Source organism: Gorilla gorilla, chromosome 7 (genome assembly GCF_029281585.2).
Source record: "Gorilla gorilla gorilla isolate KB3781 chromosome 7, NHGRI_mGorGor1-v2.1_pri, whole genome shotgun sequence".
NCBI classification, from domain to species: domain Eukaryota; kingdom Metazoa; phylum Chordata; class Mammalia; order Primates; family Hominidae; genus Gorilla; species Gorilla gorilla.
Window position 1 is genome coordinate 104,576,266 of NC_073231.2, and position 14,331 is coordinate 104,590,596.

At 37.8% G+C, this 14,331-nt stretch overlaps 1 protein-coding gene across 7 annotated transcripts in view; it reads right to left on the bottom strand.

Moving 5' to 3' along the window:
* Positions 1-14,331, bottom strand: part of STK3 (serine/threonine kinase 3) — a 422,170-nt gene that overhangs the window by 355,782 nt on the left and 52,057 nt on the right. For all 7 annotated transcript variants that reach the window (XR_008667625.2, XR_008667626.2, XR_010135011.1 and 4 more), the window contains exons 2-3: positions 13,336-13,416; positions 5,841-5,969 (exon numbers count right to left, since the gene is read on the bottom strand). Coding sequence is in view for 4 of the 7 variants with exons in the window: in XM_031013812.3 (XP_030869672.1) it covers positions 5,841-5,969; positions 13,336-13,416 (210 nt within the window). In the remaining 3 variants the exon portion in view is untranslated. The remainder of the gene's footprint in view (positions 1-5,840; positions 5,970-13,335; positions 13,417-14,331) is intronic.

The window sequence follows — 14,331 nt, forward strand, 5'->3', positions numbered from 1 at the left end:
TCATTCTAATTGAAGAAAACCATATATAGCTAAAGGTATACTTTTTAAAAGTCTTCCTAATATGAGCATGTGATAATTAAAATACTAAAGAAATGGCTATTTTTAATTACATCATTTTCATCAACATCTTACTACAATCTTAGTTCTATAACTTAGTATGGTAATATAGTGTTTTTACAAAGGCAATGTGGATATTCTATTAAAACTGAGCTGTTTCCAGCATAAATCTCAATCACACAGCAATTTATTTCTTGGCCCACCCAAAACTGAATATACAAATTGCCAAAGTTCAAATTGCTGATACAAATTGCCAAAGTCCATCAATAATCCTCCAATATGGTGATTTTCAAACTTTTTATTTTTTATTTATTTATTTATTTTTTTGCCTCAGAAACAGTGTTCAAATGGAATCTTATCTAGAAACATGAGGAAACAGAACAGGTAAGAATGTAGAATACTCTGGCAGAAGCCAAGGGGTGCTCAGTGACACCCTAAACAGGCCAGCTGAAAATGCTCTATTTCACCATAAGAGTTATCTCTTCTCTTTGCCCAGCAAATCTAACTCATCAGTCAGGACTCAGCTGAGGTATAACCTCCCTGGGAAAACTTTCCCTGAACCTCCAAACATGAGGTGTTAGATATCTCTTCCAACCTACATACTTCCCCATATCTATCCCATCACAGCTGTTACCACACTGTGTACTGAAACAGCCTACCCATTCGTCTGTTTCTTCCAGCTGAGTGAAAGTCTCTCTAAAGCCTCAAACCCATTCTTTTTTGTTTCTTTTTTTTTGTTTTGTTTTGTTTTGTTTTGTTTTTGAGATGGAGTCTCACTCTGTCACCCAGACTGGAGTGCAATGGCACAGTCTTGGCTCACTGCAACCTCTACCTCTCAGGTTCAAGTGATTCTCCTGCCTCAGCCTCCCCAGTAGCTGGGATTACAGGTGCCTGCCACCAAGCTCAGCTAATTTTTGTATTTTTAGTAGAGACGGGGTTTCACCATGTTTGCCAGGCTGGTCTCGAACTTCTGACCTTGTGATCCACCCGCCTCAGCCTCCCAAAGTGCTGGGATTATAGGCGTGAGCTATGGCACCCGGCCGAGACCCATTCTTTGTTGTATCTCTTGTGAGAGCACTTCAGGGCTACACTTAGGAGTAGGTGGTACTCAATACATACTAGTTGAACAGGTAAAAAGGGGATAGGTGTGTGCCCTGATTCATAACAACATATTTCTCTTTGTTTAGATATGAAAAGTTCCTTCTCTGCATATAAGCACCAGGAGGGTAGGGACTATGTCAGTTGTGATTCCCTTGTGTACATATTACCTGCCACATAGTATTGCTAACCAGCTGTTGCCTCTACTCCTAGGAATGCCTTGAGAGTGCTTCACTTTGAACTGTTGGAATCTTTTTACAGGCATTGCTTTCTTCAACACTGGCCCTGAAGTAGGGTAAATGTGGGTTCTTATTGCATTTCAGTCACTAACTAGCAGTGTGATTTTGGGCAATTCATGTAAAAGCTCTAGGTCTCATTTTCTGTATCTGCAAAATTGTTTTTAAATATGCTTTAGCACTAGAAGACTTTTCCTCAAATAAAAATTTCAAAAGAGTCCCATATATAAAAAAGATAAAAGCAATAATGAGGTTCTCATTCTACTCAATTCTTCAGTGAAGAAAATGCCCCTAAAAGTACCTTCTTAGAGCAGGGTATGATTTGAAAAACACTAAACTAGCTGACCCACAGAAGTTGAATCTAGCACTAATATTCTATGATTTATCCATTTAATAAATACTCATTAAATGTCTACTCTGTACCTGGTACTGAACTAGGCACTGCACATTCAGCAATAAACAAAGCAGATGGGCTCCCTGAGATATTTATGCCAACATGCAGTATTCAGCCCATTATTAAATATTCACTTAAAATGAACAAAAAAAGATTAAAACACCACCTCTGGTCCTTTTATAGAGTATAGAAAGCAAGACAATTTACCAAATTCACAAATAGCTGAATGTATTAAGAAAATAGTTAAATTTCAGAAATGCATATCTCATTTTCCCTAACCAAAATTTCAGTGTATTATTTGGGAATTTTTCAATTCATACTGTTTTCTTCCAATCATTTTTATGCTAATTTCTTAATAACATATTTACATTAATACTAGTTATTCGTAGCTAAAATCTAAGTTTCTCCCTGTCATTTCCTAATTGTTTTTCTTTTTTTTTTTTTTTTTTTTTTCTTTTTGAGACAGAGTCTCACTCTGTCACCCAGGCTGGAGCTCAGTGGTACAATCTCAGCTCCCTGCAACTTCCGCCTTCCAGGTTAAAGTGATTCTCCTGCCTCAGCCTCCCGAGTAGCTAGAATTACAGTCACGTGCCACCACGTCCAGCTAATTTTTGTATCTATTTAGTAGAAATGGAGTTTTGCCATGTTGGCCAAGCTGGTGTTGAACTCCTGACCTCAGATGATCCATCCACCTCCGCCTCCCAAAGTGCTGAGATTACAGGCGTCAGCCACCATGCCCGGCCCTAATTTATTTTTTACTAGTCCTATCTTTTAGCATTTTAGGATCTTTTAACCAACTAATTTTTTGATCCTTCGCAACTTCATACTTACAATATGAATTTGACAATGAAATCTAAAAGGCAGAAACCATTTTTCATCAATATTTGCTTCAGCATTTATTTCATTCAACAAATATTTGAGAAGTACCTACTATGTGCAAGGCATTCTGCTATAAAGTGGTACAAAAGTTCTAGAATTCTATTAACATTTCCTTCTCATTGTATTCTTTACTTTTCTTTCCCTTTAAAAGCTTAAAGTGCATAACAAGAATAAGTACCTGATTTCCCTGGGGTTCCCTCAATCTGTAATGCTCTTCCTTGTACTCCTCATACATACCACACCCATTCATTCATTCATCAAAAAGTATACTGCTAAGGCACCGAACAGGTGCTAATAAAGAAAAATATATGGTTCCTTTCCTTAAGGAATGAAGAGAAGAATAAAGATAGTGATGACATTTCAGAAGGAAAATCTACAAGACTCAGTATCATCTGAAGTATCATAAAAAGGAATAAAGATGATTCTCAGCCTTGCTAAAAGACTAAGTAGATGATGATGCCTTTGATACACAGGAATTTGAAAGGCTTGTCTGGAATGTTTAAAACTGGATTTAGAATGTTAAATGTGTAATTCCCTCTGGATAGTCTAGTTGAGTTGCCCAAACAGAAATTATTAAATAGAAGTACTCATTAGTATCTGAGTAACCATTATGTGGCAGGATCCAAGGACACTGAGTAAAATACAATCCCCGAACTCAAGGAACTTAAGACTTAGATGATAGAGAATACAAGTAAACAGGCACTTAAAAGAGAAGCTCAGGTAAGAGACTGGAGGTGTAAGCACTAGATGGAACATGAAGGACCTTGTATGCCACTCTTAGGAGACTGGATTTCTCGAGGCAACGGGGAACCATGGGTTTTAAACAGGGAATGCTTGATTACATTTGCATTTTGGAAAGAACGCTCTAGCTTCAAGGAAGATAATGGGTTGGAGGAGGCAAAAATGAAAGACAAAGTGAACAAATAAGATGCTGTTGCAGAAATCTGAACAAGATTTGACAGGTTCCAAGACCTACAAAGATTGAGGGAAGAGATATGTAACAGTAATATTTGAGACCCTGACTTTCCTAGACAACACTCAAAGTACAATGCTAATCCTTGAACTATTTTTAACCATAATAACAAAATAATACTCGCATCAGGCAAGTATAAAGCATACCTGATGGCCGAGCACTATGCTATCTCATCTCTTATTCTATATCAAATTGTGGGAACCACAGTTGAGGAATGTATCTTTTTTTTTTCTATAACCACTTGAATTTCACATGCTATGGGAAATATGTAACATAATTTAAATATACAGCATATTCTAAAGAAAAGCAAAATTGAACAGATCCAAGCAGCAAAGTTCCTCTAGGATTATGCAATCACTTCATTAGCCAAAAAGCTTACAATCTATGGATCCTATGTATTGTTAGGAGAGTAAGCTTTCCATAAATCTCTAACTACAGGGCCCTGAATTGATAAGGGGAGACAATGTGCCCAGACTACCCTGTGTCACCAGCTCTAAGTCACACATGAGACAATTCTTACAAATAAGACTGAAGCTGAAGGTTTCTGGGAAAGCCCCTTCCCTGCTTCTTCGTTTCTTCCTCCTGCCTGGAATGTAGACATAAAGCTGGGGCTGTAGCAGCCCTGTTGTAGCCATGAGATAATAAGCATGAGGACAAAGCACATGCTAACAATGAGAGAGTACAAGAAAAGAAGACTGAGACATGGCTGTTCTTTTGTTGCTGCTGTACTAGCAGACTTTTTGTTAAGGGAGAATAATAAATCCCTCTGTGGTTAAGTAACTTTAGGCTAAACATAGTCATAATTTATAAACTCTGAATCCCTTATAGAATAAAGCCTAGGCTACTTCACATTGCATAAGATGCTTCTCACCATCAGCTCCATTTAACTATCCAACCTCATTTCATTCTGTTCTCTGTCCCATACTTTCCATTCCAATAATTCTAAATCTTGTCAGATGAGCACACCCCAATGAGTTGTTTTTACCTTTCTACCTGTCATCCCCTTGACTCTCCCTTATCACTCCATTTCTTCACCCAATTAACTCTTCGTCAGCATTCCAGATTTCCTGGCTCCACTGGCTGAGGAAGATGCCCTGCCTTCTTCTTTTCACATTACCCCATGCACCAGTCAGTACAATGAGTGTGCTATATTACAGCTATTTATTTATATATTTGTCTTCCCAACTACACTACTGATCCCTCAAAAAGAAAAAAGTATCTTAGTTCTTTTGGCATTCTTAGATCCTGGCACAGTACCGGGTCAACTGGGGATGCTCAGTGAATGTTTGTTGAATGAATTAGATTTACATAAAACATGACTTCTTAATTAGTAAAAGTGATTACATAATACAGACTGTTAAATGACCCCTTTAACATCAAAAACTCATTCTCATCCATAAATTTGTCCTAAAAAAGTCCAGGCTATAGTGCAGTGCTGCAATCATAGCTAACTGTGGCCCTGAACTCCTGGGCTCAAACAATCCTCCCACCTCAGCTTCCCAAGTAGCTAGGACTACAAGTCCAAGCCACCACACCTGGATAATTTTTTCTTTTTTGGTAGAGAAAGGGTCTCACTATGTTGCTCAGACTGGCCTTGAACTCCTGGGCTCCTTTACCCTCGATGCTCTGGCCTCTCTAAGGGTTGAGATTACAGGCGTGATCTACCACATCCAGCCTCATTTCTGCTTTTAAGCAGAAAAGCTGCAAAGAGCTGTAAGTCCTAAAGACACTTGACAAAGCCATCCTCATCTGCCTTAAAGGATTAATCTCACTTCCAATGGGAAGTCAGAAATGAAAACTAGGCCAGGCGTGGTAGCTCACGCCTGTAATCCCAGCACTTTGGGAGGCCAAGGCGGGTGGATCACCTGACGTCAGGAGTTCGAGACCAGCCTGACCAACATGGAGAAACCCATCTCTACTAAAAATACAAAATTAGCCAGGCGTGGTGGCACATGACTGTAATCCCAGATACTCAGGGGGCTGAGGCAGGAGAATCACTTGAACCCAGAAAGCGGAGGTTGTGGTGAGCCGAGATGGAGCCATTGCACTCCAGCCTGGGCAACAACAGCAAAACCCCATCTCAAAAAAAAGAAAAGAAAAAGAAATGAAAACTAAACAGATGATCAAAGAATAAATTTTGTTATATTTTATTAGCAAAACTTGTCAAAACAAGGGTAAGCAAAGAAATAAAATCTCTTCATACCTGTCACATTGCTGCATTATGGAAATTTCTTTGATTATTTCCTGAAGATCTGATTCAACAGGTACTTGTTTAATTGCGACAACTTGACCGGATTCCTTGTGTATTGCTTTAAATACACTTCCATAAGACCTAAAAGAAACCAAGACATTACTTTTTTCCTATCAAACATCGTGACTATAAGATTAAAAGTCTACTGTGAGTTTTCTGTGGGTAGTCTTTTCTAGTTTAAAACACTATTTAAATGATTAAAAAATCAAAGTAAACAAGTAACAATTTTAAAAGTTAATGAATTATATCAGCTTTATTGCTTCAACTACAGACTTAAAATAATCAAGTTAACATATAATAAGTAGCTATTTTTCTTATGAATGAAAGAAACAGACTTGCATTTGGTCAACTCAAACAAATGCAGCACTAAGAAGATATAAATGGAAATTAAAAGAATGAAATGTAGATTAAAAATAGCCAAAGCCTCAAATTAGGAGAAAAGGCTGATCTCAAGGAAAATGACCCCCAGAATATCAAAAAGTCACACTTCTGTTCAGAGTACCTTAACAGTTAAAACCCTCAGCTGCGGACCACATTAACATCAAAGGTAGAGAAGCAAGGAATCTGCAGCCATCTGCTTCTACCTGATTTACAGATCCAAGGTCTCTTTTTAAAAAGTTCCTTTCATTACCTTTTCCTCAAGGGAAAAACTACAAACTCACACGTAAATAAAATGAGGAACAGGGTCTAATAGTCACTTGCCCAAAACCTGTCTCTGCTACAACTCCTGAAACTTTGCCAACTGAATATTCACGTGTTTTAAAAAGTAAAAACAAAGAAGGAAGAAGCCATTTGTACCTTAGTATGAACTTAAAAATGAGGTTAAACACTACTATGTACTGAGTTCTTACTATAAACCAGGTCCTATGCTAGGTATTTTACATGCATTATGAAATTCAACCCTCACAATCATAAGGAAAAACACTATTATCGTCATTAAAAGATGAGAAACAGACCAGTAGGGCCAGAATTCAAACACATTCCCACCCCAAAAATCATGTTTTTCTCACCATATTTTTCTACAGAAGAGAAAGAAGAGCAAGCCAATGGAAAACATCGAATGTTTCCTAATATTAGAAATCTATGCAGAAGCCCTTCAAAATTTATAATCTTTTAAAATAAGTGAAAAAGAGACAAATAAGTGATAAAGCGGCTACTTCAATAAAATACATTTTATCCTCTCCTCTGTTTCTTTGGGCTCTCTGAAGTCATTTAATTTGGTTTGGTACCCAAAGTCACATTGGGCTGGGTGTGGGGGAATGTATGTGTGTGTATCTCCCCTTGAAAGCCGTATGTGTGTATGTGTGTATATTCCCTCAAAAGCTAACATAGAATTCAGTGATAGATCATCTACTGTCAATTAGGCAACACCATCACTCCTTTCTAAGGACTCCTCAGCACTACGAAAGAGAAGCTGCAATCCCCACTTCCCAGAATCCCCTTCCCTGAATGGTTCCTCATTAAAAGTCTGCCAGTGCGAAAAACACGTATGTGTGAATGACGAAAGGAGAAACCATTTTTCTCCAGATACAGTTGTAGCAGATGGACTGACAGATATGAAGTGCACAGCGGCTTCCTGCTGAGCTTCCAACAGCCACCACTGCTGCAGACTGAGGTAGTTGGTGGGAGTTTCTCAAGACTGCAGGATTCCAGCAGATTCCCAGAGAGCTTTTGAGAAACACCCACTTCAGTGCTTCAGGCTGAGATCTTCAATGCTGACTTCGACCTTCAACCTTTGGCAACAGTTTTCATGAACTTTGCATCCCTGGCCCCTCCACAATTCATTTGAGCTCCTAATTTCATTACTAAATTCTTCATATCTAGAGTACATAGAGTAGCTTATCTTTTCCTTGATAGCAATATAGTTTTTGGTAGAAGAAGTGGTTCCAAGGGAAAGAATCTTAAAGATGAGAATCTTGAATTAGTTCTTTCTTAGATGTTGATATGGTTTGGCTATGCCCCACCCAGATCTCATCTTGTAGCTCCCATAATTCCCACCTGTTGTGGTAGGGACTCAGTGGGAGATGACTGAATCATGGGGACAGGTCTTTCCCATGCTGTTCTCATGATAGTGAATGGGTCTCACAAGATCTGATGGTTTTAAAAATGGGAGTTTGTCTGCACAAGCTCTCTCTTTGCCCGCTGCCATCCATGTACGATGTGACCTGATCTTCCTTGCCTTCCACCATGATTGTGAGGCCTCCCTACCCACGTGGAACTATAAGTCAATTAAACCTCTTTCTTTCGTAAATTGCCCAGTCCCGGGTATGTCTTTACCAACAGTGTGAAAACAGACTAATACAGATGTGTAGACAGTAATGACTTCAATACAAGTAACAAATAGTATACTGATGGTCTATGGCATTCAGTGGCAAACAGTTATTTAAATTATCACCCTTAGTTGCCTGGAGTCTAAGCAAAGCTTTAAAAGACCAAGTAGCTGTATCAATACAATGTATGGTGAAAATAAAGTATAAGGACTATAGAATGGGCTGCTGCCTCTGCCTGCACTGGAAAAGTTATAGAACAAACACAGCAAGCTAAAGGCTTAAATGTCCAGCTCAAGACTGAGAGAACCAGAAAACTTCTGAATTTCTTAATTCTTACAGAAACAGGGTTGAGATTTCTGAAAAACAAACTCTAGGTATAGTCTTACCGGAAGTTGAATTACATTGCAAGTTGAATTCACATCAGCACCAGGTCTGTTATGTTAAAGTTAAGGCATCTAACAGTAAAGAGAAGTACCTAGAGAACTGGTATTAGGACATTTAGATAGATTCTCATTAATCTGAGTACCTTGAATCCCCAAATCCTATCAAGCCTCCCTTGATACCAAAAGCAACTCTGCCCTCCTGTCTGAGAAAATTAACCTTACAATGCCTGAAGACTCTATCTACCTCCTGAGGCAGTCACTTTTCAGCAGAATGCAGTGGTCCTCCAGACCACTCCACCACCACTTATTGCTTCCAGACCCAAAGTTATACTCAACTCCCATAGACACCAGGGAGACAAGTATAAAATTTAACCCAAGCAGCTACTATTCACACTAAAAAAGTTAAAAGATTTTGCCAATTTTTATCAGAACCCTAAAGAATATGTGTGAGAACAAATTCTAAGATTTCCAGAGAGGAAGAAATGTACTGATATGGATGCAAGACCAGAAATTCCAGACTCAGCATGTTAGCTCAAACAGTTGGGGGTGTCCCTAACAGTTGCTCAGCCAGTTAACTGAAACCTGGACTCAACAGTGGCCCATATTAAGTGAGATGCTAAGTGAGCCTCAGTACACACCAAAGGAAGCATATCAAAGGCTCAAGGAAATGGGATACTAGAATGGATATATATCTTAAGTGCCATGCTCACATACTCCCTAACTATGTTGACAAAAAGGGTCCAGAGGATACCAGCATTGATCAAAGCTCTATTAGTGCAGGGGAAAGATGACAAATATGCCAACAGTGAAACTGGCTCCTTGAATTTAATAGATAACAGGATCCCAACACAAGAGAAGTGGCAACAGCTATTCACCTGAGACAAAGTGGGAACAGTTACCATAATGAGTAACAAAGCAAGGCTGAATTACAGTTTTCTTTTATTGTACATTTAGGTCTTGATATTAAAGTTACACTAGCTTCATTTAAAAAAAAAACTATAATTAACTGTCCTTTAAACACTGTATAAAACATACTTGGAACCTTTCTGGAGGGGAGGAGGTGAAATACACACAACATAAAATTCACTATTTTAAAGTGTACAATTCAATGGCATTTAGTGCATTCACAATGCTGTACAACCATTATCTGTATGTAGTTCCAAAATATACAGAATCTGCTTTCTGTCTCTACAGATTTATCTATTCTAGATACTTCATATAAATGAAATCATACAATATGTGACCTTTTATATCTGGCTTCTTCCTTCACTTAGCATAATATTTTGTAGGTCCAACTACACTGTAAAATGTACCAGTACTTCACTACTTTTTATGGCTAAAAGGTCACTGTACAGACATATCACGTTTTGTTTATTCACCTGGGATAGCAGATGGACATTTGAGTTGTTTCCACATTTTGGCTATTGTAAATAATATGCTATGAGTTGGTACCTTTATAATTAACAGTTGTTTAATCATTTCTCTATCACTGGCTATATCTTCCTTCTTATTCCAAATCTTCTGTATTTTCGCTCTATTTTCTTTAGTCAACATTGTAAGAGGTTTAACTATTTTACTGATCTCTTCAAAAGCTTTTATATATACAAACATATACATATCTTTTTTTTTTTTTGAGACAGAGTCATGCTGTGTCACCCAGGCCGGAGTGCAATGGCACAATCTCGGCTCACTGCAACCTCCGCCTCCTGGGTTCAAGAAATTCTCCTGTCTCAGCCTTCCAAGTAGCTGGGATCACAGGCACATGCCACCACGCCCGGCTAATTTTTGTATTTTTAGTAGAGATGGCTACTCTACTAAATGACAATATGGTTTCACCATATTGGTCAAGCTGGTCTCGAACTCCTGACCTCAAGTGATCCACCCACCTCGGCGTCCCAAAATGCTGGGATTACAGCGTGTAAGCCACTGCACCTGGCCCATATTTATCATTTCTAATTTTTTTCTATCTCATTAATTTCAGCTTTTTCTTTAATTCAATCTTCAGTTTCTTTTGGTATGTTTCATAATTTTTCTAAGTTCTTTAAGTAAGCACTAAGTTTATTTTTTGCCTTTCTTTGTTAGTCTAATGAAAGAATTTAGAACTAAAACTTTTAATTAGTTTTGCTATATTCCATAGATACTGGCACAATGTGTTCTCCTTTTCATTGTTTTATAATTTATAATATCCTCTTCAATCAACGGGTTACTTCAGATTATGTTTCCTAATTTCTAGTTGGTGTGGATTTTGTCATATTATAATTACTTATTTCTAATTTAGTGAGTATAATCAGTGATATGGTTTGCATATTTGTCCTCTCCAAATCTCATTTTGAAATGTAATCCCTAATGTTGGAGATGGAACCTGTTAGGAGACGTTTGGGTCACAGGGGCAGTTTCCTCATGGCTTGGTGCTGTCCTTGAGATGGTGAGTTTTCACAGGATGTGCTTATTTAAAGCGGTGTGGCAGGCTGGGTGCAGTGGCTCCTGCCTGTCATCCCAACACTTTGGGAGGCCAAGGTGGGAAGATCACCTGAGGTCAGGAGTTCGAGACCAGCCTGGCCAACACTGTGAAACCTCATCTCTACTAAAAATATGAAAATTAGCTGGGCATGGTGGCAGGCACCTGTAATCTCAGCTACTCGGGAGGTTGAGGCAACAGAATCCCTTGAACCCGGGAGGAGGATGCAGTGAGCCGCGATCACGCCATTGCACTCCAGGCTGGATGACGAGAGTGAAACTCTGTCTCAAAAAAATTTTAAAATAAAAAAAAATAAAACTGCGTGGCACCTCCCCTGCCCTATCTTGCTCCTGCTCTCACCATGTGAGACATCTGCTCCCCCTTTGCCTTCTTCCATGACTATAACCTTCCTGAGGCCCTCACCAGAAGCGGATGCTGGCACCGTGCTTTTTGCAGTGTCTGCAGAACCATGAGCCAATTAAATTTTTCTTTATAAATTACCCAGCCTAAGGTATTTTTCTTATAACAACACAAGAACAGCTTAATACAATCAGAAAATGTGACCTGTAAAAATCTCTTGTTTTTTAGAATTTGTAACTTTTCTTTTATCAATGGTCCTTTGAACATACACCAGAAAAGCAGGTCTGCAAGAATATATATGTATAGTTATATAGACATACAGGTACCTTATATATTTTTACTTTATATATATTTACATTTCTATAAAATCAAGTTTATTCATCATAATGTTTAATCCCTCTATGTCCTTTCTCTTTTTTCTATTATATCTGTCCAATTCTAAAAGAGATACGTTGAAATCTCCCATGCAATTATACTTTTATTAGATGCCTCTGACATCACTAATAGCTTTTCTGTCATAAATTTAGCTGCCATGTTGTCTGACATGTTTTGTTATAAATTGTCTTTGATATTGCTACCTAATATATCTCTTCATTTAGTTGAAACCTTTTAAACTTTAATGTATCTAATATAAATATTGCTACTATTACTTTCTGTTTTTATTTGTATGCTTATCTATAATATTTTTATAAGAAATATCCTTATAGGCTATGCACAGTGGCCCACACCTATAATCCTAACAATTTGGGAGGCCAAGGAAGGAGGATCACTTGAGGCCAGGAGTTGAAGACCAGCCTGGGTAACATAGCAAGATCCCATCTCTATTAATAATAAATAAATAGCCTTATATTTCCATTATTTGCTTTACTTGCATCTCCTATAAACAGAATATAGGTAGATTTCGCATGTTCATTTACTCTAACAGTTTGTCTTATAATGGGAGAATTAACATTTACTGAAAAATACACTTGATTTTATTCCTTCCATCATGTTCAGCTTATTTTTATTTTTTGTTTGTTTATTTATTTATTTATTTATTTATTTATTTATTTATTTTTTGAGACGGAGCTTCGCTTGCATTGTCCAGGCTAGAGTGCAATGGCGTGATCTCAGCTCACCACAACCTTCACCTTCCGGGTTCAAGCGATTCTCCCGCCTCAGCTTCCCGAATAGCTGGGATTACAGGCGCCCGCTACCACGCCCAGCTAATTTTGTATTTTTAGTAGACATGGGGTTTCTCCATGTTGGTCAAGCTAGTCTTGAACTTCCGACCTCAAGTGATCCACCCACCTCCGCCTCCCAAAGTGCTGGAATTACAGGCGTGAGCCACCGCGCCCGGCCTAGCTTATTATTTTACCTTTTCATTTTCTCTATTTCCTTGTCCTTGTTCTTGCTGATCTATAAGCTTCTTTTAATTCTGTTTTGTACCTTTCTTATTTTGGAAATTCTCCTATACTTTGGCATTCCATTAAATGTTCCCTACCTTTCTCTCTGCTCAAACCGGGACATGTTTCTCTACTGTTATTTTGAAACCATGTCAACTATTCTTCTGCCTATATAAACTGTTTCCCTCACTAAGATATTCTTGTCATATCAACTACTTACCTTTTCCAAAATAAAATGAGCCTCAAGATCTAAAAGGATGGCCTTATGGTCACTTGCCTAACAAAGTCAAAACCTTCAAGCGTATTAATAAGAATGTCGTAAGGGATGAACTAACAAAACTCTTGAAAATCATTTCACAGTACATTTCTTGCTTTTCCCTTATATATATATGGCCTACTTTCTCTGAAAAAACACTATTACCAGATTTAGCACAAACTAATCTTTAAAATTCAGTATCACCTGCCAAGTTTAATTACTATTAAATACTATTCAATTCATACGAATATACTCCAGTTGAAATATTAACATCATATAATATTTTTTAAATTGTTCTGAAATTATTTACATGCTTTCATATTTTTTGTACTTACCCTTCTCCAAGCTTCTCTAATACATCAAAAACTTCTTCAGGCTGCTTAGTCAAACTGTCTTCACTCAGCTTTTTTAGTTTACTGATTTAAAAAAGAAAGAAGAAAGAAAATATTTTCTTTAAAGATCTTTTACAAAATTTTTAATTTTTAAAATTTTACCAAGTTTTTAACTTTATTTTAATATATTCAGAAGACTCAAACAATACAAAAACATACATAGTAAACATTCTCCTTTCAAGCCCTGTTCCTCATGTGCCCAGCAACACCTCCAAAAATAATCGCTTTTATTAGTTTTTTGTGAAACCTTTATATAAATATGAATACATATTCTTAATTCCTCCCCTTTGAATATATAAGAAGCATATACACACCCTTCTGTATAAATATTGTCATGTTGTCTACTGTTTTCTCTTGACAAAACTATGTTAGAGATCTTTCCATACAGGTTAATCATCCATAATCCAAAAATCTGAAATCCAAAATGCTCCAAGATCTGAAACTTTTTGAGCACCAACATGATATCCACAATGGAAAATGCCACACCTGACCTCATGTAATGAGTCACAGTCAAACTGTAAGCACATAACACAATTTAAGGAAAAAAGATCCTCCCCAGCCCCCTTCAGCTCCGACATATCTTTTCCATGCATGCACAGATTCTCCCACCCAAGCACATCCAAAGAAGGGCAATAAAATGGCACAGGTACAGGCCAGATGCACCAATGACAGGTTCCCCACGATGCCCCACACGGAGCCAAGACTGTGCATTACTCACTGTGGGTTTTTGCTTATTCTCTGCTTTGTGGGATAAAGACAATGTTGAAAATCTGAGTAAGTGACAGAAAAAGAGGAAGCATTTATGCTTATCTCTAGCACAAAAAGTCAAGCTGCTGGATAAACTGGAAAGCAGTATGGGAAATGTCTTACAAAAGAGCATGGTGTTGGAATGACCACCATATACAACCTGAAGAAACAGAAGGATAAATTGTTGAAGTT